At 43.7% G+C, this 25,728-nt stretch overlaps 2 protein-coding genes across 2 annotated transcripts; both read left to right on the top strand.

Annotated features, from left to right (window-relative positions):
- The first annotated feature begins 2,073 nt into the window (after positions 1-2,073).
- LOC119653391 (farnesol dehydrogenase-like) lies at positions 2,074-3,115 on the top strand. The gene is made up of 3 exons (XM_038057951.1): positions 2,074-2,646; positions 2,802-2,939; positions 2,992-3,115. The coding sequence occupies exons 1-3, from the start codon at positions 2,074-2,076 to the stop codon at positions 3,031-3,033; spliced, it is 753 nt and encodes a 250-aa protein (XP_037913879.1). The 3' UTR covers positions 3,034-3,115.
- Positions 3,116-14,222: 11,107 nt separating this feature from the next.
- Positions 14,223-15,499, top strand: LOC119653403 (farnesol dehydrogenase-like). Its single transcript, XM_038057971.1, has 3 exons — positions 14,223-14,907; positions 15,204-15,341; positions 15,397-15,499. The coding sequence occupies exons 1-3, from the start codon at positions 14,335-14,337 to the stop codon at positions 15,436-15,438; spliced, it is 753 nt and encodes a 250-aa protein (XP_037913899.1). The 5' UTR covers positions 14,223-14,334; the 3' UTR covers positions 15,439-15,499.
- Positions 15,500-25,728: the final 10,229 nt, after the last annotated feature.

Below are 25,728 nucleotides of genomic sequence, written 5' to 3'. Positions count from 1 at the left end.
ATCCCCTTAGACATCTTGTTTCAATAAACTTCCATTCGAATACAATGTGTATCCTTCCACGACAGCATGAGAAAAATCAAATCTAGCATCATTCGGCGGCCATGAAAGGGGGTTTAATGCCATGCAAAACCAGAGTGGACAAGACGAATCCCTCTGCAAGAGGCCTGTAAGATGGTATCCTTAGGTGAACGCGCTGACAAGATGGTCTGCCAACCTTCCATGAGAATCGCCAAAAACTATCATATTTTGAGATCAATACGGTGCAGACGCAGGACACCGACTAGCCAGGCGTGCGGCACCAATAGCAGCTAAAGAGATGCCTCCGGCCTCTAGTTGCTTGTCCTACAACTACCGATTCTATAATGAGTTGCTCTTTGCGGTCCCTTGATCTAACTTGGCAGCCTTTCTGCTCCTCGGGGAGAATGTTGTTGGTCTTGAGGTGCGCATTAATCTTTCCACTAATAATGGACGTTATGAATTTCTAGAGTCTTGGCGAGCAAGTAATCCGCCGTCTGTCAGTGGGGTTCTGCACTGTGTCCTTTAAAAGGACGAGGTAGGTAATTTCCGCATTGTGGAAGGGTGTAAAATTCCTCCGGCTGACTGATGACCTGATTTATGCTATGCGCCAACCGACTGTGTGTACTGGTGAAATTTTCATACCAGAAATTCTGCACCCGATAAAGATTAGGACCTTTTCAATGTGTCTAGCTGTTTATGGCTCATCGAATCTTCTCTTCGCTAATATCTGCAAAATTCATGCCAGGCGTAGTGGCATGGCGAGTGCCTTTGGCGATAGTCCGCTCAGCATGCTGGGTGAGTAAATTTGATCTAAATATTCGTTTGCTTCAGTCACCGAAAATTGCACTGTCTGGCGGCCCTATTGAGAGTCGTTCAGTGATCTGGAAAGAGTCCGCTGGTTCCTCGTGCACATTGTAATTGCAGTATATCAGCACACAGTCCAGATGCAATCTCATCATTGATTTGAGGTAGAATTCTCGGAGTTGCTGAAGATGCATAAACCCTGGGAATACATTACTTATGCAAAGGATGCATTTCCGAAAATTCTTCGACGTCGAACCGTCCATGATTAGCGGGCTCGAGGCCGTGATGTCCGTTACTGGAGCCCAACCCAGTCACCAAGGCAGATAATTCCCTATGGTTATCCGTACTGGACCTAAGGTTTCTCTTTCTCCGCATTTAAAGGATTTGAATTTAATAGCTAATTGCTAGGTGCGGTGATAGCTTTTTGTGAGTACTCTGCAACCATACAAGCTGCTGCACCTTCCCTACCTACCCCTGAGATATTCTGGTGACCTACAGCCATTCCGATTGAGGCTATCCATACCTGCTCCTTTTATGAACGGGATTTATTTTAATACTTTCCGTTAATTTACTGGAAACCTTCCTTTAATTCAGTTTAGAAGTAATGGATAAAGAACGCGATACTACGAGAGTTTGTTACAAATATTATTATTTTTCAAAGAGTTAAAGGAGGTCAAAATTATTTTTTCCGTAAATTGATCGCATGCTGAGGCATCATAAAATTTAATAATTTATGTTAGATTGGTTGGTCATTGGTCATCTATTAGCTTGTAAGATGAACCAAAATTACATAAATTTCTTAAGGTTTTAGATCTTGTAGCGTATGTATATGATGTGATGTATGAAGATATGAAAGTAACTTAGCTAAAAATAGTCCGTATGATAAGAGTATCTTTCCCATGCCTAAATATTGGCAATAGGCGCCAAAATGCTCACTTGATATTAGGGGAAACGGCGCTTCGTTTCTGATATCACCATATCTAATATACTCGCAAAGCATAACGTACACTCAGATTAATCTAGCAGAAACTCTCGCTCATTTAGCAGTTCTAATCTATTTCTCACTGCGAATGGGCCACGGAATCTATTAATGCTGAGTGTGCATGATTTGTTAATAAACCCCTACCTTCATTCTTCCAGATTTTTCTATTTAAGAGAATTGCTTATGCCGGAAGCTGGCTCAGTTTGACTAATAAAATTCTAATCTTCCAATCAGTTCGTAAGCGGAGGCTAAACAATCAGAAAAGCGGAATGGAACGCTGGGAAAATAAAGTTGCTGTGGTGACAGGTGCTAGTGCCGGTATTGGAGCAGCAATCGCTGCGGATTTAGTGAAAAATGGATTTATTGTTGTTGCCTTGGCCCGACGTGAGGAACGTCTTCGAGAGAATCAACGGACTCTTCCTGAAAATCTGCAATCTCGGTACCATCCCAGAAGATGTGATGTTACTAATGAAGATCAAGTAAAGGATACCTTCGCCTGGATCGAAACGAAATTTGGAGGAACTGACATACTTGTCAACAATGCCGGTGTTGTAGCTAGAGACGTGCAGCTATCAGGCGTAGATAATACCGCGCCCATTCGGAATATTGTGGAGACGAATATTATGAGCGTTGTCTATTGTGTACGGGAAGCTTTCAATTCAATGAAAAAGCGGAACTTCGACGGGCATATTGTGATCATAAATAGCATCGTTGGACATTACATCCCCGTGGTGCCTACAGGCTCAATGAATATCTATCCTGCTTCTAAGTTTGCGGTGACCGCAATGGTTGAGACCTATCGTCAGGAATTTGCAAACGCTGGGACGAAAGTGAAAGTTACGGTAAGTGTTTGCACTATTGACTTTCTTATGTACGAACAATTTTACTTATTGCTGTAATCCATTCAAAAATGTTCTCAGTAAGAACAGAATCCAACTTTGTACCTACTGAAAAGGCAAACATAATCAACTGACACCATGTTCACTCCCTATTACAGAGTATCAGCCCTGGCGGTGTCTTAACCGAAATAATACCGGATATGGGAGCTCTTAGAGACACGGGTCACCCACTGTTGAACGCTGAAGATATATCTAATGCCGTCCTATATGTGTTGAGTACCCCTCCTCATGTCCAGGTAAGAAAGTGTTCTTGAAAAATTATGGGAATTTTAAATAATTTACTTTCAGGTTCACGAATTGACTATAAAACCTATTGGGGAGAAAATGTGAGCAATTAGCACAGATGTTTATATGAGTTGTAAATTTAAACACATAATAAAGTGGTCCATTTATTACGAATTTTTTGTAAAAATTATCCTTATCCTATCCTAAGTTTAGTCACTAATAACTAATTATATCATATAATAAGCGTAGTAAGCGTTACGGATATGAATAGAGAAAACTCTCAAGGTAATGGGGGTAAGCAGTTTCTTTTGACGAAAATGTGGAAATTTTCTGCACCAGGTTGCAACTGTGTATTTTATTATACCCAGTAGAACCACCTCTTGGAGAGCAACATGATTTATTGCATCGTAAGAAGGATTCCGATTCGGGTCAACGAACTTTATATTCTCGGCGGTGGTTTTATTTCGTCATTGGCATCTGCAGTGCTCCAACGTTCCTCAGACCTGAGTATTCCTTTCAATGCAATATGGGATTTTGCTTTTATTTTTAGAGCATCCCTAAAGCGCGTTCCTGCTTCAGAAACCATTTACAATGGAAAATAAGCTTATGTGAAACTGTCGGAATATTTAGCACTTAGCAAGCATTTCCTATAACCACCTGTGATGGTAAAATCAGAATTGCGATGGTCAAAAGTCCAGTCCCAATATGTCGGCGACGACCAGGAGGGGAGGTTTATCGAATCTGTTCCCAGATAGGGAGAGTGCGATGACCCGTCAGACTGAGAACTTCGGTTTTGTTGGTTTTCAGTCCAACTGTACTTACCTCTCCAAATCCAGAGCAATTTGGCCAAGGTCCAGGACCCGGTGTGGAGCAAGCAGATTTCTTCAGCGTGGTCGAAGAGTATGAAGAAAGGTGTCATCGTCTATTGCAGAATGTCACCGATAACAATAAGAAATAATGTCGGTGACAGTATGTAACCCTGGCGGACTCCTCTTTGGACCATGACATGTTCGACCATCATATGTCCCTCTGATAGTAGATATTTTCTCGGCGCAGAGCACTCCGTAGATCACATGCAGTGAAGATCTAAATTCCGCGTACTGTTTCAAAATGATCTGTAGGGTGTTATGCGAAACCAGCCTGCTCTCTGAGATGTTCTTTGAAACGTTCAAGAATTGTTTTAGCTATTATCTACACCCATATCCAGGTTTCGGATTGCCAAGATTTTCATACGAGTAGAAGTAGCAAATCTTCAAATAATTCTGCGGGGAGACCGATCAGGCCAGCAGCTTTCCTCAGTTTGAGTACATCAATGGCCGAATGTTACGGTGACGAACCATACAAGCGGTCGATAGTGAACTTAGCAAGAAGTGACGGACGCAGTACGCAAGCAAACGGAAGCGATCATCAGATAGGACCCCTTTGGCAGATGTGTCACTAACGACTACCCGGTGCAAGTTTGCACAAATCGACGGACCCACTATTACCGTTGCAGTGACAAGTCCTTAACCTGGTCCGAAATCTTCCAGTTAGAAATCTGTGAGAAACCGAGTCTAAGGCCAAGAGAGCGCACCTTCAAGAGTACAAAAGTAAATTGCAGGAAACGGGATAGAACTATTCCGAAGAGTCCTACCATCTTACTTCGCTTAGGCCCAGAATGTCCAGTTTACGTTGCTGCAAGAAGAAAGGGAGCATTCTTAGGACCCTTGTCACCATTGTGAGAGAGCGTGCAAATCATTCATAATCCGATTTCGATAGCCAAAGGTCGTTGCCGTGCGGTCAATACCTATGCGTAGCAATAAAGTTTCAGAATTTGCAAATTGCAAGCCTACAAATTTTTGTCCCTTTTAGTCGCCTCTAACGATAAGCAGGGAAGACTTTGAATGTATTTTTAAGCCACAAATCACAAGGCTAGGATGAGGAAGCTAACCCGAGAATCTAAAAAGAAAAGGAAGGCCTAATTGAGCGTGATGATCCATAGGCAAATAGTGAAGTTGGATCGAACTGCTCCATCGACACGCGCTTGCTGGCTCTTTGTTAGCCACGTTCGGAAATAGGGGGATGGGGTTCCTTCACCGATGCAAAGGTCCACAACATGACCTGAAAGTTCAATAAACATGGGAATTCGCGCGAACCTACCGAAAGATCAACATGAAAGCTAAACCGGAAAGATAAAAATATAAAAATAATGGCTCGACCACGCCCTTGGCCGTAAACCTCCAGATCCAAGTACCACGGTCGAGTGGGAAGATCCACGACGGCCCGCATTCTCATGCAATGCATCTCTTTCCTCAAGTGTGCTCTGGGGCACGACAATTGAGGTTCCAGCGATGCCCTGGTATTCTCAGGTCATTCGAGGATACCCTTGGTATCATGTGATATTTGGGGGTTACGACAGGAGAAGGGGAAGAGGAAGTGCACAAATCAAAATGATGTAGTCAAAATTCGAGTTTAAGTATAATCAAACTAATTGAGTGAAAGATAAGCTTATCCATTCGTATTGTCTTTTCCCGCTGATAAGAATTTAAACGTTCAGAACGAATTCATCAAAACAAATGATGGTGGATGTATTTTAATGGCCTAACCCGTCCGACATACACTCCCGATTTCTTTTGTCATAAACTCAGACGATTATATCCAAAAATTAACGACTAGATACTAGCGCCACATCTTCGGAACAAATCCTACAAAATGACTCTTCGTATTTACGATCCTTCGCTAAATTATGGAAACATAACTTTTGTTTCGACTGACACGTAAACCATTATCAATAAGGAGCTTCTGAGCCGCCGACGACGCGCAGAGTGGGGCGCCAAGCCTCCAAAAACGCCAACGCTGTTCAACGAAATATCGCCATATATTTCACTCATTATTCACATGAGCTGGGCGTAGGTTATATTCGCAAATTAAACATTTTTCTCGGCATCCCCACGAAAACTAAGCCAACCTCAAAGCTAGGACTCTCCTTTCTGCTCAAACTACACCAATCCCTCCCATTGATCTTCCCCCGACTTTCCGTTGACATTTCTTCTTACGAGCCATACAAGGAGAATTTCAATCAAATTCCTGGGGGGGATGACGAAAAATTTTACATCATTTTTTTCAAGTTTCACCCGAAAACGGAATAAAAACGCGTGATTTTGTCCTAGAGTTCTCGAAACTAAACTCCTTTGCCGAATCCAGCTCAATCTCTCGACCTCCTCAGCAGACCCAGAAAATACTAATTCCCTGTTATGTTTCCTTGTTCCAGTTTGGAAATCATTATCGTCGAACTGGACGTAGCCCAGCCAACCGTACCCGCAAGCAGTCCACCAACGAAGAAAAGCCGCTTGCGATAAACTGACGCGAGATATGTGAACCAGTCTTGAGGCCTGGCTGTCATAGATGGTCATCGCTCTTTTCTTGTACGTTAAGGGGAAACAGCGGGGATGTCACCCCTGCTATGATTCCTCCCAAATTGCCCGAAGATTTCACGCAATAGAATGTAGGGACTAATTTTCCAGGTCCAAGGGTTTTGCGCCATAGTATGTGAGGACATATTTGTCAGGAACTTTCTCGATTCGTTCACTGCTAAGATAAAATATGCCTTTGCGGGCATCAAGCCAAAGGTTCTTTCATACGTCAAGATTCCCAGGAGATAGGCAGCTTGTACCAAGTTACTGAAATGACGTAGGCATAAGGACAAGCTTGTCCAACCCTTGCGTCTTCAAAACCCAAGGAACCCATGAATGACTTGTTTCAGATCAAGAAGGAGGAACCCCAGCGGAAAAGGCAACCTTTCCTACTCCGCCTAAATAGAGAGCAGCGGACTATAAAGGTCGTTTGCACCGGCGCCATAACAGTACAGCCAAATGAGATGGTGAAACGTCTCTAACACCGAAATTTCTGCACTCGTCCTTCTCCACCTGCTCTTTCATTCTAAGTTTTTTATAGGCTCGTGTGGTGACAACGCCGTCCTGAATGGCACACATAAATCCCTCCGTCTTAGCAAAGAGCTCCCCAGCACATAGTCATCTGTTCGACAAATGCAAATCGATAAATGGCCTTCGACTTCCATTCATCGATCCGCTCTTGGTCCCAACTCACAGGATTGAAAGATCGATCGTCCAAGTTAAGTAGAGTCAGCCCGCAATATGGCTAACCAAGAGCTGCACGCGAGAGCCTCGCCTGCTGTTTGCTGTAAAAATAAGCGGGTAGCGAGTCGACTTGGCGGTGATGTCGACCACGTCTCTATCTCCGATGTCAAAAGGCAGGTTCATCCGCTCCATGGCAGAATTTGAATGATGCATTTGATATTTGGACGTAGTAGTGCGTATTCGCCGCTGGAGGTTTCCCAGATCGTTTTTGCCCACGGCAATATTCCAAATTTTCAAGTCAGTGAAGGGATAGCGAATTCATTCAATGCGCTTACTTTATTTTTCTTCGAGAGATTTGGCTTCAGTACCAGCTTTACACATCGCAAGAATTCGGACAGTAAAGCATCCTCCAGGTTACCAATTCGTGGATAGGTTCCTTGTAGAATTCCTAGGTACATGTAGAAGTCTGTTTCGGTCATAGCTTCGATTTGGAGGTAACCAATGCAGCATCCAGTATGCGGCTCGTGATGCCCTTTGCGGATCGCTTGGATTCGACACTTGTCTAATCCAAACTCCATCTTAATATCACGGCTGAACATGTCTATTATTCGCAACAGACTTCTAAGTTGTTTGTCAGTACGCTGGTACTTAGGCCGTATTTTATTTCAAAACCATGTCCTCTAGCACCATTCAGTAGCCATGAAAGATGGCTCAGCGCCATGGAAAACCAAACGGGATTCAACGAGTCCCCCTGGAGGATGCCTCCCCGTATATGGATAGGCTCTGATGTATTGGCACCCTCAGATGAAGACACTGATAAGGTGGTATGCCACCCTTCCATGATTGTCGCTAAAAACTTTATTGGTTTCTGATCAAACGATGCAGATGTAGCATATCAATTAGCCAGGTATGCGGGTCGCTATCAAAAATCTTGCCATAATCGATATAACAACGAACTGTTTTTCGTAACCCCTTAACCCAACTCGGCAGCCCTTCTGCTCCTCGAACGGAATGTTCTTGGCCTCGAGGTGCGCATTGATCCTTCCACTAATAATGGACATTATGAATTTGTAGAGGTTTGGCAAGCAAGTAATTGGTCTTGCGTCTGCGGGGTCCTGCACCGTTTCCTTCTTAGGGATAAGGTAGGTAACCCCCGCAATGAGGAAGGGTGGAAATTCCTCGGGCCAACTCATGACCTCATTTGTGCTGGAAAATTTCTTATACAAGAAATTCTGCACCCGATTCAAACCTGGGCTCCCTCCAGTTCTTCGAGCTGCTTATGGTTCGCTAAACTTCCCCTTCGGTAACATCCACAAAATTCATGCCAGGCGTAGCGGTATGGTGGGTGCCTTCGGCGGTGATCCACTCAGCATGTTGGGCGGTAACCCCAAATTCCACCCTAATACTCTTTCGTTTCCGATATCGAAAACTGCAATTTATGGACGCTCTGTTGGGATTCGTTGAGTGATCTGAAAAAGTTCCGCTGGTTCCTCGCATATGTTGCATTCTGGACAAGTCTGGAGTGACTTTCGTCATACTGTCGTAACCAACAGCATACGGCAGAAAGTTCCTGTTTTAGTGTGTCCAGGATTTCAACTACGGGTGTTTCACTGGGGATGGCATAGTTCCTGTAAACCCTCTGCAATTTATTCGTCACCCGTCTGTTGGCACTGTCTTTCGTCACTCAAACCAATAACGTGAAAGCGAATCTTTTGACCGTACACGGCTATCAGCCATAACTGCACCACAATACAGAAGTGAGTATAGTTACGGCGGCGACATATCAGCACACAGTCGAGATGTAATCTCATCATTGATTCGAGGTAGAATTCTCGGAATTGGTGGGGAACCTCAGCGGAAACCTCAGCTGTGCAGAAGAATGGAGAAGGGTGCTTCGGCGAGTACTAAAACCATTACCCGTAGTATGCCCCCATTGACTCATGGTCACCAATTTCCGTGATGACCTCAAGTTGAAAACGTTATCTGATAACGGCCGGCGAGCAGAGAAGCGACTTCACAGACGGAAAAAGGAAGCCTGGGAAAACCAACAGGTCTGTAAACTCGAAAAGTACAGGGAGCAACCGCACCAGCCGCCGAAGTTTTACCAACGAGCCCGCAGGATGAAGCCTTACACACCTCGATGTTCATCCTGCCGAGACAAAGAGGGAAATATGATTTCCGCAGAGACAAAGAGGGAAATCTGATTTGCGGCATATTGGAGCGATGGGTTGCGTACTTTGATGAACTACTGAACAACCAGAACATCGGCGAGTTGGATGTCCTGCCAACTGAAGACGACGGACAAATACTGCCACCACCAAGTTTAGGAGAAACAGTCCGTGCAATTCATCGGCTAAAAAATCATAAGTCGCCAGGAGCCGATGGAATTACAGCCGAATTGGTTATATATGGAGGCCACCAGTTACACCAAGTGGTTCATCAACTTGTGCTCAAGTTATGGGACAGCGAATCAATGCCTGACGATTGGCAACGAGGCATTATCTGTCTCATACATAAAAAGGGAGATATCCCACAGTGCAGCAATTATAGAGGTATCACGTTGCTGAGTACCATCTATAAGATATTCTCCACTATCTTGCTAGGCCGGATAGCCCCATATGCCCAGAACATCATTGGCCCATACCAAAGAGGCTTCACTCGAGGCAAATCAGCAGCACGTCAGATTTTCTCTCTGCGAGGCCAGATAAAAATAGCAGGATCACTTTCAAGACCATTGAACATCAACAACGGTCTAAAACAAAGGGATGCTCTATCATGCGTTATCTTCAACCTGGCCCTCGACAAAGTGTACGATCCTCTTTAAATCCACCCAACTACTGGTCTATGCTGACGATATCAACATCATAGGAAGAACCACCCGAGACGTACAAACTGCCTTCATCCAGATCGAGCAGGCGGCGATTAACGCGAGATCTTGGACTGCACATCATTGAAGACAAGACAAAATATATGGTGGCAACGTCAGCACCGAAGACCAACCAACCAACAACATCAAACCATACTGGTCAAACAGGAAGAATAAAGATAGGAGAATACAACTTTGAGACCGTTGACAATTTCTCCTATCTAGAGTCGAAAATCACAACCGATAACAACTACGATGATGAAATCCGCGCACGGTTGTTGTCAGCCCACAGAGCCTATTTCAGCTTACAAAGACTGTTCCGCTCGAAACATCTCACCATAGGGTCAAAGCTCTTACTGTACAAGACTATGATCTTGCCAGTCCTCATGTATTCCTCGGAAACTTGGGTTCTTAGCAAGAAAAATTGCGAACTCTTGGCCGCGTTCGAGACAAGAATCCTCCGAAGAATTTTTGGCCCCCTACATGAGGATGGACGTTTCCGTAGCCTACACAATGACGAAATCTATGAGCGATACCATGACCGTCCGGTTGTGGATAAAATCCGGCTCAATAGGTTACGGTGGGCGGGTCACTTAATCCGTATGGATGAAGATGATCCCACCCGGAAAGTCTATAAGGGCAATATCTATGGTAGGAAAAGAAGACGAGGCAGACCCTGCCTAAGATGGAGCGATGGCGTGGGCCAGGACGCCAGACAGCTTTTAGGGATATCGAATTGGTGGACCTCGGCGCAAAACCGGGATGTCTGGAGTTCCTTATTAAGGCAGGCCTAGACCGGATACCGGTTGTTGCGCCGTTGATGATGATGATGATTTCTTTCGCTCAGGATTGATCTAACATTCCGACTATTCCCAATGCGATGACCGTGACATGCTATGTTCCATTGTTCGAGATTCTTGGATGAAAAAGGAGTTTGGGCGACATCTTGAAAGTAGCTTACGGACTCGATAATTTTGTGCAGGAAATGATGGAGCAGGATGATGTGCAGGAAATCGCGGCCGGAAAGCAATACTCCACTCTACTTTCCCACTTCAGTTTATAAAAAAAAATTTCTTTCCTTCTTCAATTACGAAATCTAAGCAATGATGTCTTGGTCAGCAGAATATTTCCAGCGCTAACCTTTTAATTATCCGAGTCTCCATTGTAATATCCGAAGTTTGATTATTTTGTAGACTTTAGACTCCTCAAATTCAATATTTAGTGGAACTCATGGTTGTATCTGCTTCGCTGTTGGTCGTCCTCCCGCTCCTATTATTCTCCTCAGAATCAGTTTGTGTTATGGTCCATGCTTCACATTCGTAGCATAGCACAGGGCTTATTTTCGTTTTGTCTGCTTGGAGCTTTGTTTTCCTATTCATGCAGCTGGCGTTGGAAATCGGCAGAACCGATTAGAAGGCTCAGTATGGCAGATGAACGCTGTTTTATTTTGTCTACTTTTAGTTTTCGCGGGTTTGGGGCAAGAACGGTATTGTATTCGCCTTTTTCAACTATATATATATCGTAATATTCCCCGCTTTTTCTCTCATTTGTGCACCCCTTAGCTTTCGCTCCCGACATTCGCTTATATTTGACATCTAACCTTTCAAGTAATCTTTTTTACTTATTTTCAAAACAGCCTATAAATTTCCCCTGAACTCAAGAACCGAATTTAATTTGAATGCTACCGTCGGCAAGAGGGGCAACCAGCAGGCCGGAGATCGGCTGATTGGGTTGGCGAGTGATCAGCGGGACGCAGCACGAGAGATCGCTTTTGTATTTCGTGGAAAGTGGAGTGCATTCTTGGTTTGGAAGGAGAGGAGATGAAGTCTATAAATTCCTTTACATGCAATGGGTGGCATCATTTTGCACTGTATTTAAGTAGGAGCCTCCATGTATACTAAACGGGGGTTTTAATTTTTTTACAGAATATGGTCACGGGGGTGTCAAATAAAACGGCTTGGTTAGTGCTTTTCGAAGCTGATCCTACTTTTGAAGAGGGGTACAATATAGGCGAGTGAGGGCTCGAAATGTGTTTTTCAAAAAATGTAACAGGTCTCGTTCTCAGAACATTCCCAACTGAAAAACCTGAAGATCACAATGGTGCATCAATACAGTTATTGAACGTCAAAATTGTGTATCTCACGTCAATTTATCGCACTCTAAGACGTGTATGACATCATCATCATATAAAGTGAATTCATATGAAGGGTGGAGTTGGAATTTAGAAACATATCGAGGAATATTAAGAATTTATAGGTATGCACGAATGGGAAAACGTGTATAGGGAAATTCCCACACAAGATGAACACAAAACTTTTATACCCGAAGCCTCTAGCTACCGGTATCCCGACTTGTTTAAATACAATTAGGATTTATTTTAAATGTTAAATGCTGAATCCAAAGGAAGGTCAGGATAAGAAGGGAGCATAAAATTGGGGAGGGCAATTGGCGAACGCCATACCACCCATGTTGCAAAGCTGCGGACACTACAAGATAACGGTGCTTCCCAAAACATTTTGGTGCATAGTGAGTCGAAATTACATTGGAGTCTACTTAGTCTTACGACTTAAATTGAGAAAAATCAATCAGTGTAAATTAGTAATTAACAAATTTCAATATGGGTCGAAAGGACAGGGAAATAATTGTGGATCATACGTTCAAAGAAATAAGTGAAACTGTTAACGGGCCAGTTATAAGCATTTCTTACAAATAGGTCTGAAAACAGGAAAGTGCGAAAACGGGCGAAGATCTGGCCGACCGTGAAAACTAACTGGAAGGAAAAAACGGAACATGGTGCAAAAAATAAAAAAAAAATCCTAGTCAAAATGCGCCAAAAATTGTTGCTGAGGTGAAGGAAGAGGTAGAGAAAACCATATCGGATGAAACTGTACGAAATGTTCTTCATGAGGCTGGATATCAAGAGCGTGCAGCTCATAGTAAACTGTACATCAGCAAAATTATCAATAACAATTCAAGTTATCGGAAGCTGGAAGAGAAACTCTGTACGTACGATTTTCGATTCATATATAGCTAGGAATAATGATTATTTCGTTATATTTTGCCAAATTTCAAGATATATGTATGTACATACATATCGACGACATAAATACTGTATTCATCCTAAATAAACGAACATTTTCCATTACTGCACGACGATGCATACAGATAAATGTAAGCATCTAAATTGATCTAACGCATTTCCACTTTAGGCGGTGCACAAAAACATATATATATGTATATGTTATGTACGTAAGTTAAAAACCGCTGGTAACCAGTTACACACATGTCTATTATATTGGATACTAGCCGGAAGCTTTATTAGCAAATAACTAAAAAAGCCAAAAAAGGAAAACTAAAACGTCCTCATGGACCCCGCCGTTTATATCAGTTCACTTTATATGATGATGACGTCATACACGTGTCAGAATACAGCAAATTTACCTGAAATGCGAAACTCTGACCTTCTATAACTTTGTTAATAATAGTTGGATTGCTTTCAAACTCAGAATGCTGCTATGCTGATGCCAAATTTAGTACTTCAGGAATTAACTTAAAGGGAGTTTCCGGTAAATTTCTAAAACATGGTAATATATTATTATTAACTTTATTTGTAGAGATATCGACACGGGATGTATGTTGAGAGCTATATGAATATGCGTCAATCTGATTTTTTTCAGATTTTTCTGTTGGATAGGTTCTGAGAACGAGGCCTGTTTCATTTTCTGGGGCACACATTTTAAGCCCTATCTCTCATACGTTTCACTCAATATCAGAACTGAGCACAGCTTCGGAAAGTACTAAACGAAACCTTTCACTTGATATCCCACGTGGCTATGTTCTATAAAAAAAATTTACACCCCTCTATTCTTGAGGACGGATATTTACCTTATTTGTCTCGCCAAGACTGTATACGGAGTATCTAATTATCGGGACTGCAAGATTGCAGTTTTCGGAACAAAGAACCCTTAGCTAACTCCTCAAAACCTAAACCAGATCGGCTGAAGTGTAGATGAATAAAATAAAAAGTCCAGTAGAGCAGAAAATATTCAGATGAGTTGATACCAACCAAACCTGAGTCGGCGGTGGCTAAGGCAGTTAATGAAGTTCAACTTAAGACAGAATAATAGTTATGAAGCATAACGTGTGAATTATACAGCCATTAAAAATTAAGTCACACTCTCCTTAGGCAATCTATAAAATTATACATCTACCTTATAATTCTCTTAATTTTTTCGAGTCTCACCTAAGAGACTATTTCTGAAATATTAGGCAGCAAGAGCAAGTATTTGTCGGCCAAGATTGCGCCTATCTTGCATGACTTGCTCTTCACGGCGCCTATATAAGCATTAAGTTTTCTGTAGAAGATAATTATTAATTTCACAGATCAAATCAAAGCAACGACGAGTTCGGGTCTTTTTGTGTAATCTAAAATTTACTGATAGAAGTTTCGTTTTTTGAGAAGATATGGAACGTTGGCAAGGTAAACTTGCAATTGTAACTGGCGCAAGTTCGGGAATCGGAGCTGCAACGGCTGCAAAACTAGTAGAAAACGGGTTATCTGTGGTTGCTCTTGCGTTATCTGAGGAACTTCTTCTTCAAAAGCAAAAAGCTCTTCCGGAAAACCTACGCAACCGCTACCATCCCAAAGAATGTGATGTTACTAATGAGGAAGCAGTGAAAAGCACTTTTGCTTGGATTGAGGACCACTTTGGCGGAGCAGATATTCTCGTAAACAATGCCGGTGTTATGACTATTGGTGTGGATCTTTCGGCCCCAGATAATACCGAAACTATTAGAAGAATTCTAGAGACGAATGTGATGGGTGTAGTCTATTGCGTGCGGGAAGCATTCAACTCAATGAAAAAGCGAAACATCGACGGCCACATTGTCGTTATTAATAGCGAGCAAGGCCATATAGTCCCTATTATGAGTAATGGCTCGCTGAACATGTATGCTCCTTCGAAATGGGCGGTAACTGCGATGGTTGAGACCTACCGTCAGGAATTTGCAAATGCGGGAACAAAAGTGAAAGTAACGGTGAGCATGCTATTTCCCTTGTATTACTATCTTCATAAACACCATTGTATTCCTAACATTCTGCTGAAATAACTAAATTTTTGCTTATTGGAAATATATCTGAAATTAGTAGGATAGGTTAAAGCAAATATTTCCCTAATTTCACCTCAAGGAAATGCTGGTCCTATATAGTTGTTACTTGCAACACTTTAGTAATAATGAATTTTCCCCAAAGAATTATCATGCTACACTTGAAGTCTTTTCTGTGTAATTTAGAAAAAAAACTTACCAATCCACTTATTGCCTTTTTTTTCTAGAGTGTTAGCCCTGGAGCTTGTGAAACTGAACTTGTGCCAAACATGGCGGCCTATAGAAAAGCAGGAGTTGCCATGTTGTACCCTGAGGATGTGGCTAACGCTATATTATATGTCCTGGGCACTCCACCGCATGTACAGGTAAGGTACTGGCCAACGCAATTTTATGAAAAGCTAACTCTTTCCTATATTTTAGGTACACGAATTAACCGTTAAACCTGTGGGTTCAAAAATTTAAGCAACAGTTGTATTTTTAAAAATATAGTTTAAGAAAATAAAGTGCTTGTTTAATTTTAATCGACCAATGATTATTTAGCCGTTAAAATAGTATAGGTCTTTGGGAGAAAATGAGAAAATGATGATTTGACACCCAGTGCAAAACTTAGGAAACGTGTTTCTGGAGAAATGCCTCTATACCATATATTACAGCGCTCCTCGAGCAACCCATGGGGAAACCCGTTGTTATTGGCGTTGAAAACATAAGCGAAAAAATTTCGAAATCGAGGTCTTATTAACGTCCCGAAGAAATTGCAAAATCGGAGCAGGATACCTTGTACGATATGATATAAAAATCATTATAGACATTTTAACAGCCTAGTAGGGAGGGAGCCTGTAATCAGAGGATACGTCGATTCCAGTAGCTTGCATAAAATAACCAATAAGGCCAGACTGCAGATTATTCAATTAACAGTGTTGCTCGAAATATAGACTCGGATAGGATAGTGACACTAATACCTCGAATCCCCTCTGATAAACAGATGAGAGTAAACGCTGAAACCATTCATAACAAAGTTTCTTTTAATAGACAAATGAATTTCAACACCAACCGAAATTTACCATTTTTCGGTTTGTCACGGCAACAAATATATTTGGTTCTGACTGCAAAACAATTGAAATAACTGGTTTGATGTTGATTGTAAGCTAGTAATGAAACCAAAAAATGCAAATTTAAAGAAAGTAAGGAATTCTGATCACGGGAACGCGCAAAAGAATGAACGACTCCTTCTCAGATCTAAGTAAATAAATTTAGCGCTGTCAAAGACCTACTTCAATAGGCCAGCAAGTACAGTATCAGGGTTCTAGCAGTCTGGGTAACGATTTAGAATGCTTGTGAGGTAACCAATGTGAGGTCGCACACTGAGATAAGTTATCAGGGAAATGTGAATTTGAGTCGCTTTCATCGTGTGTATGGACTATGAAGCAAATCTTATTGACTGCAAACCTATACACGAAAAATTATTGATGCTTCATCAAAGCACAGGTTTGTAATATATGGTTTACCAAGTAAAATAGTAATTTCACGATAGTCTGGCAAGAATATATGACTGATTGCCTCCGAATGGCGTCAAAATATACTTGGGGGTCACAACGGAAAGATTGGGAACGAGAAGATACTTCGCAGAACGACAATCAAATCTTCTTACTTTTCTTTAGCTTTTGCCACGTTGACAAGCGGAGTCGGCTCGTCGTGATCGGTTACGTCAATTTTGTTCTGCCATTTGTTTAATCCGAATGTTGTGTTGAAGTTTCAAAATCACTCTTCAGCGTATCAAACCTCCATTGTTTCCGACGACTTTTAGTCTAGGTTTCTCGACTGTGACGATTACTGCGGGAAATCTTACCACATCAAATGCCTAGACATTTCTACAGATTTTTTGTAGATTTGAACAAAATTTGCCAACGGATCCTATCGCTACAACACTACCATGGCTCAACACTGTTGGATGAGATACAGCTGCTTGATAAACAGTCTACGCCTCGGCAGTCATTCAGCGCGCCGTTGAGGCTTCTACTTTGATACCGCAGTCGAATGGAGTCCCTCTACGGGCGGTATCAACTACATTTTCAGCTCTGCTTTTCCCCTGCCAACGATGACTTAACCAAGCCCAGCGATTCTGTCCTGTTTCAAACTGACAAAAGACAACAACACTAACCGGGGGATTGCGCCTTTCAAGGTCACTGATCCTCACGAATTTGACGCCCTCAGCACCCTTTCTTTCCTACCTAAAGGTGTATTTATCAAACTATACAAGCCCACTAATTTGCTGGTAAATTTCATGACAACTCGCCTGCCTTGCCGAGCAGTGTAACTGGATCCGCGTTTACTGTTCGTCTGTTTTATCAGAATATTAGAGGTTTAAAAACCAAGCTGGGACCTTCAATTTATCCGCGCTGGTCCAGCGACATCATGCCATCTGTATCCCCGAAAGTTGGAAAGACCGGGATTCATCTAGTAAATCCACCGGCCGTGGGGTTCTAATTGCAAAAACAGATACAGTCCCCACCGAACTCGTCTTCTACCCCTTTGTCTTTCGTTGTGACTATATTGCTTTTCGTGTCTTCCCGCCCAACATCATCTTATTCATTACATCTTATATATAAGTCCCCTGTGCTTGCTCTTCTCACCCGCACGTAGAATTGTTTAACAGTTTTTCTGAACTTTTTACTGTTAGATTCGCTTCGCTACCTTTCTTCCTTTGCGGAGATTTTAACCTCCCCATGCTCCACTGGCCTAATCATCCTAGTCTTCCAATTGCTTCCAACAGCTACTCCTCTTCTTCCCTTCTCCTTCACGAGCACTTGCTTTGCCCTGAATTTCAATACAACCAAAAACTCCTTGGGCTGTACTCTATCTCTTCCTTTCCAACCTCCGCGAGCGCCACCTCTTTGTATTTCCTTGCGCATCCGTTCAAACTCCAAAACTACGCGAAAATTTAGTCCAACTTCCGCAAAGTCACATTGACGGCCTCAACTTAGTTTTAGCGTCTATCAACTGGGTTCAGATATTAAGCAACTCAACCTGTAATCAAGCTCCTTTTACAATATCTTGTTTCATATTCTCTCCTGTTATATCCCTTCTTCCCCTGCTTCCCGGTGTTCGTACTCAACTTAGTTCACAATGGAGATCTTCGATAATATTCGCTTGAAATATGCATTGCGGAAGTAGTTCCCGGCTTCTAATAATGACCTCGACGTTGCTCACTGCATGGCTATGCCCTCCACTGTACAGTCGATGGTTAAAAAGTGTATAAAAAGGACTTGTTAAGCGTCGAAGTTGCCCTTGCCCGTGGTAACCCTTTTGGTCCCGCACTCGCTATTCCCATAATCCCACTCAATCTGTTACTTCTTCCACCAGTTTTGCTGACTACACTGCTAACTCCCCACAACAATCAGGCGACCTTTTCGGTACCTACTTTTCTTCCATGTTTTTTAGTGTTCTACGCCTCTTCTAATTGCAGACTGTTCCAAATCTCTAGCCACCCTTCTCCTTAGGCCTTCCTTGGTAGAGTTCCTCATTGGTAATCTTGACCCAAATGTCGGAGCTGGCTCCGATGGGCTTCCTAACCTCTTACTTCTTAACTGTAGAAAACACGTTTCGCCTCTCCCCTGTGTATAATCTACAACAAAAGTCTGCTATTTTCCCCATCTCTGAAAAAAAGGCCCTTATCATTCCTGTCCTCAAGAGCGTACACCCTTTTTTGTTGTGAACTGCCACCTCATCTCTTTTCTCTCCTCGTGTTCCAAAATCCTCGAAAGATACGTCAACGACTGGTTGACAGCGTACTTCGGTCACCTCATTGTCAAATAGCATCATGGTTTCGAGAAACATAAATCTACGGCTGCAAACCCTCTGGTCTTTACCAATTTCGTTGTTAAATGCTTTAATTTACGACACTTCAAAGCCTTTGACACCGTTGATCGTGATATTCTCCTCTATAAACTCTCTCTACTCAACTTTCTCCCTTAATCATCTCCTGGCTTTCCTCCTACCACTCATATGATTCCTGCAGTATTTCTTCTCATGGTTACTCATCACATTCTTTCTCCCCTTCCACTGGTGTTCCCCAAGACTCTATACTGATCCCCCTACTCTTCCTGTTTTTTATCAATGACCTCGCCTTCATCCTCACCCACTCGTCTTTGCTTTACGTAAACGACCTTAAATGGTTTGTCTTTGTTTCGTGTCCGCTGGACTCAATTCCTACGTCGTTGACATCATCAATAGAGCTTCTAAATTGTCTGGTTTTATCATACATTCTGCCTCCGACTCTATCTCAATTCAGCCCTCCTTAACACTTTCCAACTTCCTTGCCAGAAACGTCCTTGAATATTGTTATGTAGTCTGGTCCACCTTCCGCATCCGTAACTGTCGCGTTCTTGAAGCTATACAATGCAAATTCACTCGGACCCTAGTTTATAAAAAGAACCTCCCACGAGTTGACCATCCGTCACGACTCCGCAACCTCAATCTCCCTTCCCTCTAGCAACGCCACATCTGCCCTTATATGTGTACCCTTTTCAAACTCTATAATTGCCTTATGCATTGCTCTGCCAACTCTGATATTATTCTCCGCAGCGGCTATCATAATATACGTAATGCGGACATTTTTGAGGTTTTGTGTGTCTGTCTGTCCGTCTGTCCGTCTGTCTGTCTGTCTGTCTGTCTGTCTGTCTGTCACACCCGATTTATTCGGAAACGGCTAGACCGATTGTCACAAAAATTGGTGAGAGTATGTAATCTGGTGATCCCTTTACATGCAGTAAGTGGCGCCATCTTGTGTTAAGTTTAAGGGGGGGGCTCCCCATACATGTGAATGGAGGGTGCAAATTTTTTTTTCACTGAATGTAGCCATGTGGGGTATCAAATGAAAGGTATCAATTAGTACTTTTCGAAACTGGTGCAATATTTGATATTGGGTGAAACACGGAGGAGTGAGCGCTCAAAATATGACCCACAAAAAGTGTAACAGGTCTCGTTCTCAGAACCTATCCAACCGAAAAATCTGAAAAAAATCACAGTAGTGCATCTCTACGAAATCTAGGCCTCAAAATATATCCGGTTCCGATATCTGCACAAATAAAGTTAATAATAGTATATTTCCACATTTTACAAATTTACCCGGCACCCCCCTTATGTTCATCCCAGAAGTACAAAATTCGGCATGCGTGTAATGAAGAATATAATGCACAATTTGGTCAAGTTTGAAGAAAATCCAATTATTATTAACAAAGTTATAGGAGGTGAAACTTTACAATTTTTTGTGAATTTCGTGCACTCTACAACCTGCATGACGTCATCATCACATATCAATTCGTCAATACCACAACGAAATAAGTTCTTATGAATTGGGTCCCAGAGAATTATTTTGTTTTAGTTTTTTTAGTTATTTGCCAGCCAGACATGTGTGCATGTAGGTATATAATATATGCGTGCTAATGAACTTTGCGGGTAGTGCCTAATTCAAATAGATATAAGAAGTAAATCGGAAATATGGGTATTATCAATTTATATACGTGCATATATGTGTACAGTATTCGGAAATAGGCAGTTTGTTTGTTTAGGGTGAGCGTAATATCTATGGCTGTAATATGTACGTATATCTCGCAGTTTGGAAAAATATGAAGGATTATGTTGGATTTGTAGCTAAATACGGATAGCAAAATATGCCTTGAAATTTCTTACATAAGATGAACACAAAACCTTTATATCCGAAGCGTGAGCTTCCGGTATTCCGACTTGTTTAAATACCTTTCCCGGAGCTTGAGATTTACTTTCATTCCCCGATCCCGAGGCTGCGCCGGTCCTACAACACCCTACAGCTTGGGTCTTTTGACTCTGTCTCCTTTTTTAGCTTTAAACGTAAGGACGGGTCACTGCCAATGAGGGTGATAGTGTTTGTTTGATGGGGTGCGGTCATTAAAAAACTAGATTTATTCAGATTCAATTTGAGAGATAATTTTCGTTATTAGACGCTAGAATAACATCATTGGATGTCCCGTGTAACCGTGTTTATAACAAGAACAGAGACGAGTGGTAAGGGGGCGCTTCCTTGATGAACGCCGACAAAGACATAAAGCGGTTTTGATATACTCGCCACACTTCGCTAGAGCAATTTAACCCAGTCCACGGGTTATGATGATAAGTATGAGTGGCATACGGTCAACCGCCTTCTCTAAATCCAAGAATGCAATGTACACAGTGCGGTGTTTCTCACGGAGTTTCTCCATGAGTAACTGCGCAGCGTCTATTGCGGTGGTGAAAAATGCGTTCAAAAATCTTCATCGTATGTGTTAATACGGCAATTTCAATACTCTGCTGAACTACCTTCCTTTTCCATACGGGAACAGTGGCGCTCCATTGCCAGTCAGCTGGTGGTTTACTTTCCTCAATAATCCGATTGAATAACTCACTGGGCCATAGTGGTGGCCCAGCCCTTCTATTTCCAGAGCTCAAATGCAATGTCGCCAGATCCTCTTGCTTTCCCGGAATGACTGATTGACTTGAGTGGCGCTGATAGGTGGAACTGTTCCAAATGTTGGCAGTGATTGTGGAAGTAGAGTGCTCGAAATATACCTACTATCTATGCATCGCGGGTCATCGGTGGGTAAGCAAAGTATTGTTGTTGTGATTAACACAACAGAAGTGTTCAACATCCATTGTGCGTTGGTATCAGTTTTTGACAAGTTGAAACAAATCTCTCTCGTCATCCCGAATGTCTAGTTTGTCAAAAAGATCTTTGTAATGGGCCACTCGAGTAACCGCGATCGCTTTCTTCGCTTTTTGATCGATATTCTTGTAAATTTGCTAGCTGGCCAGCATTTTCTCGTGGAGAAACTTGTGGTAGAGGCATTTCTTCCATCTTTCATTTCAACATCGTCATTCTAAAGTCAAGTATCTCAATTGATGAACCGTTTACTTGGCTTAGTGTCCCCGAGGGTTGCATGGAGCGCTTTTTATGCTGCGCATTTTAGTTTATTCCGCAATTCTTCAACATTCGTAATTGTCGGCGATCGTCTTAGTCAGATCATTTCTTCTCTTTTCCCACGAAATCCACCAGATAATTCACGGTGAACCAATGCGCCTTTTCCCACCATGGCACCTTTTGCAATCTGCCTTTTCACCCACATGACAATTAAGGTTACCCGCAATAACGACATAGTCATTAGCAGGCACGTTACATATCTACGCTGTGAAGAAGTGAACCGTGTAATCGGCAGATATATTGATCAACCTCATCAACCGGTCATCAAATCAATGTCGCAGCCTTTGGCACCACACCATCGGGTTCGGCAGGGCACACATTAATACGTTTTTTCCGAAAGGCCCTTTCGAGTTCCTCGGCCTTTCCAGTGAGGATGCCATTATTAATTTTATTTGAGTAGAAATTGTAAGGGATGCTATTTCGGACCCTAAATACCATTTGCATGATCACACATGAGCACGCATGTTATTGCAATTTATTGATGACCCCTGATCGTGTCAATATGGTTTGATTCGATGATTTTGTAGTATTGCATTTTAATGAGTGCATCGTCCGCAGGTAGCGTCAGGTATTGTCGTTAACTTATATAGTAATATTGGCTTTCTAGTGTTAATATTTGATGCTGGTGATAATATATGTATCACTAGAGCAATGAAAGGCGCTATGTGTGATATTACCTTGTAATATTAGATGTTATCACTAAGCGGCATGCACTAGCCAGCATGATAGGTCGAGGAGTTGCAGGAAGTGTGGGGAAGAGGGCCACCTCATCAAAGATTGCACCGGAGATCCACGGTGTATGTTATGTAGTGGGAAAGAGGGCGTGGACGACCGGCATGTTGCGGGAAGCAGCAGATGTCCGGTATATAGGAGGGAGCTGAACCGCACAGGCAAATGAGATTGATACAAATCAATCTCAATCACTGTGAGGCAGCTCAGGACCTGCTCTCGCAAATCATTCGAGAGTCGAATGTGGATGTCGCGGTTATTTGCGAGCCGTACAGAAACCACAGCGGTGTGACTTGGGTGGTGGATGCGTCTGGCTACGCCGGAATCTGTGCGTGCGGAAGACAGGCCATTCAGGAAGTCATGCCCCCCCCCCCCCGGCAGCCGGTTTTATAAGGGCGAAGGTCAACGGTGTCCATATTTACAGCTGCTACGCTCTTCCCTGTGCAACCTTAGCACAATATGGGGAGATATTAGACAGTCTGGTGTTGGACGCTAGAGACCGCAGCCCTAAAATCATTGCGGGCGATTTCAACGCGTGGGCCCTGGAGTGGGGAAGCCGATCGACGAACACCAGAGGTCAAATTCTGTTGGAGTCATTTGCGGAGCTGGATATTGTGCTGGCCAGCGTTAGATGCGTGCCCACCTTTCGAGGAAGAGGGTCGGGTTCGATCGTTGACCTGACATTTGTTACCACTTCACTGGTGAGGGAGATGGCTTGGCAAGTGAGTGTAGTGTGAGTACTACACCCACAGTGACCACCAGGCCATCTTCCTCCGCATTGGGAACCGGGGAAGCAGTCAACGACGCTCTGGAGGTGGAAAGGCTAAGGCGGTTGGCTGGTCTATCGGTACTTTCGACGAGGAAACATTCCTGGCCGCATTGGAGGGAGCCCATGATCCGGATGGAACAGCGGTGGAAAGGGTCACACAGCTGTCTCACCGTGTAACCGAAGCATGGGACGCTACGATGCCACGACGACGTTTGCACCACGGCAAGAGGCCAAACTACTGGTGGAACACGGAGATCGCTGCCTAGAGATCCTCTTGTCTCCGAGCGAGGAGACTTTCCCACAGGACAAGGGGAAGGCCGGAGCACCAGGAGCGTGAGGAGGAATACGGGGATCTGCGAAGCAACCTTAAGAAGGCCATTCGGAGAAGCTCTGCATGGAGGCTAATACGGATCCGTGGGGTAAGGCCTACCAAGTTGTAATTTAGAAGATCCTCAAGTGACATGCCCACGGCTCTTGTTGCAAATAATTACAATTCTTTTCCCGCAGCAGGAGCAAGACGAAAGAGTCTTCTCGATTCCTGATGTTACCGAAGAGCAACTTTGGGAAATCTGCAGACATACTGGGGACAGCAAGGCTCCGGTATTGGACGGAATTTCGAAGAAGGCTCTGAAGGTGGCGGACAGCACATTCGAATCGTGCATGGCGGAAGGAGTGTTTCCCGCCCACTGGAAGAGGCAGAAGCTGGTCTTGCTACCGAAGCCCCGAAAACCACCCGGCGTGCCCTCTTCATATCGCTCTATTTGTCTCTTAGACACCATGGGGAAGATGTTGGAGAGGGTCATATACAACAGGCTGCTCCCGTTCATCGAGCTTGCGGGTGGTCTTTCACAGCGGCAATATGGGTTTCGGCGAGCCCGTTATACGGTCGATGCAGTAGCAAAGGTCGTGGAATTGGCTCGAAATGCAATGGCCGGCTCATCGAGAGTTACCTTTCGGACAGACTTCTCTTGTACGAGACGGACGAGGGGCCAAAGGAGTACATTGTGACAGTAGGTGTGCCTCAAGGTTCTGTATTGGGACCACTGCTGTGGAACATAATGTACGACGGAGTGCTTGGCCTTTTTCGTGCCGGAGGAGAAAACGCTGATTGGTTTTGCGGACGACCTGGCGGTAGTTGCAATTGCAAAGCATTCCGAGGACGTGGAGCTTTATGCAAATGAAGCCATTCATACCATCAAGTCGTGGTTACGAATGGCCAAGTTGGACGAAAAGACGGAGGCGGTCCTCATTACCAACCGTAGGAAAAACAACACGGTTACCATTCGGGTTGGTAATCGTGAGGTCGTTTCAAAATCGGTTGTCAAATACCTGGGGGTGATGATCGATGCCAAGCTGAGTTTCAAGGGACACTTGGATTATGCGCGAGAGAAGGCAGTAAATGCCAACTCATCCCTTGCAAGGATGATGCCTAACGTGGGAGGGCCGAAGTATAGTCGCAGGCTACTTATCGCGGGAGTGGTGAGGTCGATCCTGCTATACGCGGCCCCTGTCTGGGCGGGAGCGTTGAACCACGCTGTCAACCGGAGGAAGTCAAATTCGGCATTCCGGCCAATTGTGCTAAGGGTGTGGAGCGCATTTAGGACGGCGTCGACGGAGGCAGTGTGTGATCTTCTAGCGAGCGAGGCGCCCTGGCTCTACGAAAAACGGAAGGCAAATCCAGCCAAGATGAATGCGGATTTCTGAAAAGCCATCAGGAGAGAGTTGTGTGGCAAGTGGCAACAACGGTGAGATAACTTTGACAAGGGCCGGTGGACCCATACATTGATCCCGTATATCGAGAAATGGATCGACCGAAAGCACGGAGAATTTAATTACCACCTGACACAGTTCCTTACGGGACACGGTGGCTATAGGAAGTACTTGCATCGCTTCGAGTTGGACGTGTCTCCCAACTGTCCTGAATGCGGTGCTACACCCGAGGACCCGGAGCACGTTATGTTCCATTGTCCCGGATTTCTGCAGCAGGAAAGGAGGTTGAACAGCATCTTAGGGGCGGACATCGAGCCCTCGAACCTGGTGGAAGAGATGCTGAAGTCGGAGGAAAACTGGATGGTGGTAAATGAGGCAGTAGCCGTGGTGGAGACAAAACTCCTGGAGTTGGATCGAGCTCGGAAGGCGGCGCGACGGAGACGCGACATGGACAAGCTGGTATAGCGAACCAGAGCCTCCCCCGCGAAGTAATACTTGACGGTGGTCCCGCGGGGAGGGCAGAAGAGTGGGGGTGGTTTTAGTGGGTGCGAATCCC

Source organism: Hermetia illucens, chromosome 1, assembly GCF_905115235.1.
Source record: "Hermetia illucens chromosome 1, iHerIll2.2.curated.20191125, whole genome shotgun sequence".
Taxonomy (NCBI): Eukaryota; Metazoa; Arthropoda; class Insecta; order Diptera; family Stratiomyidae; genus Hermetia; species Hermetia illucens.
Note: the sequence above shows the minus strand (reverse complement) of the source record. Positions and strands in the feature narration are given on the sequence as shown.

Bases quoted from the DNA above. Each gene is read 5' to 3' on its own strand.
- LOC119653403 (XM_038057971.1), top strand. From the start codon at position 14,335: ATGGAACGTTGGCAAGGTAAACTTGCAATTGTAACTGGCGCAAGTTCG. The intron at 14,908-15,203 runs GTGAGCATGCTA...TTTTTTTTCTAG, and splicing joins GAACAAAAGTGAAAGTAACG to AGTGTTAGCCCTGGAGCTTG. The intron at 15,342-15,396 runs GTAAGGTACTGG...CCTATATTTTAG, and splicing joins GCACTCCACCGCATGTACAG to GTACACGAATTAACCGTTAA.
- LOC119653391 (XM_038057951.1), top strand. From the start codon at position 2,074: ATGGAACGCTGGGAAAATAAAGTTGCTGTGGTGACAGGTGCTAGTGCC. The intron at 2,647-2,801 runs GTAAGTGTTTGC...TCCCTATTACAG, and splicing joins GGACGAAAGTGAAAGTTACG to AGTATCAGCCCTGGCGGTGT. The intron at 2,940-2,991 runs GTAAGAAAGTGT...ATTTACTTTCAG, and splicing joins GTACCCCTCCTCATGTCCAG to GTTCACGAATTGACTATAAA.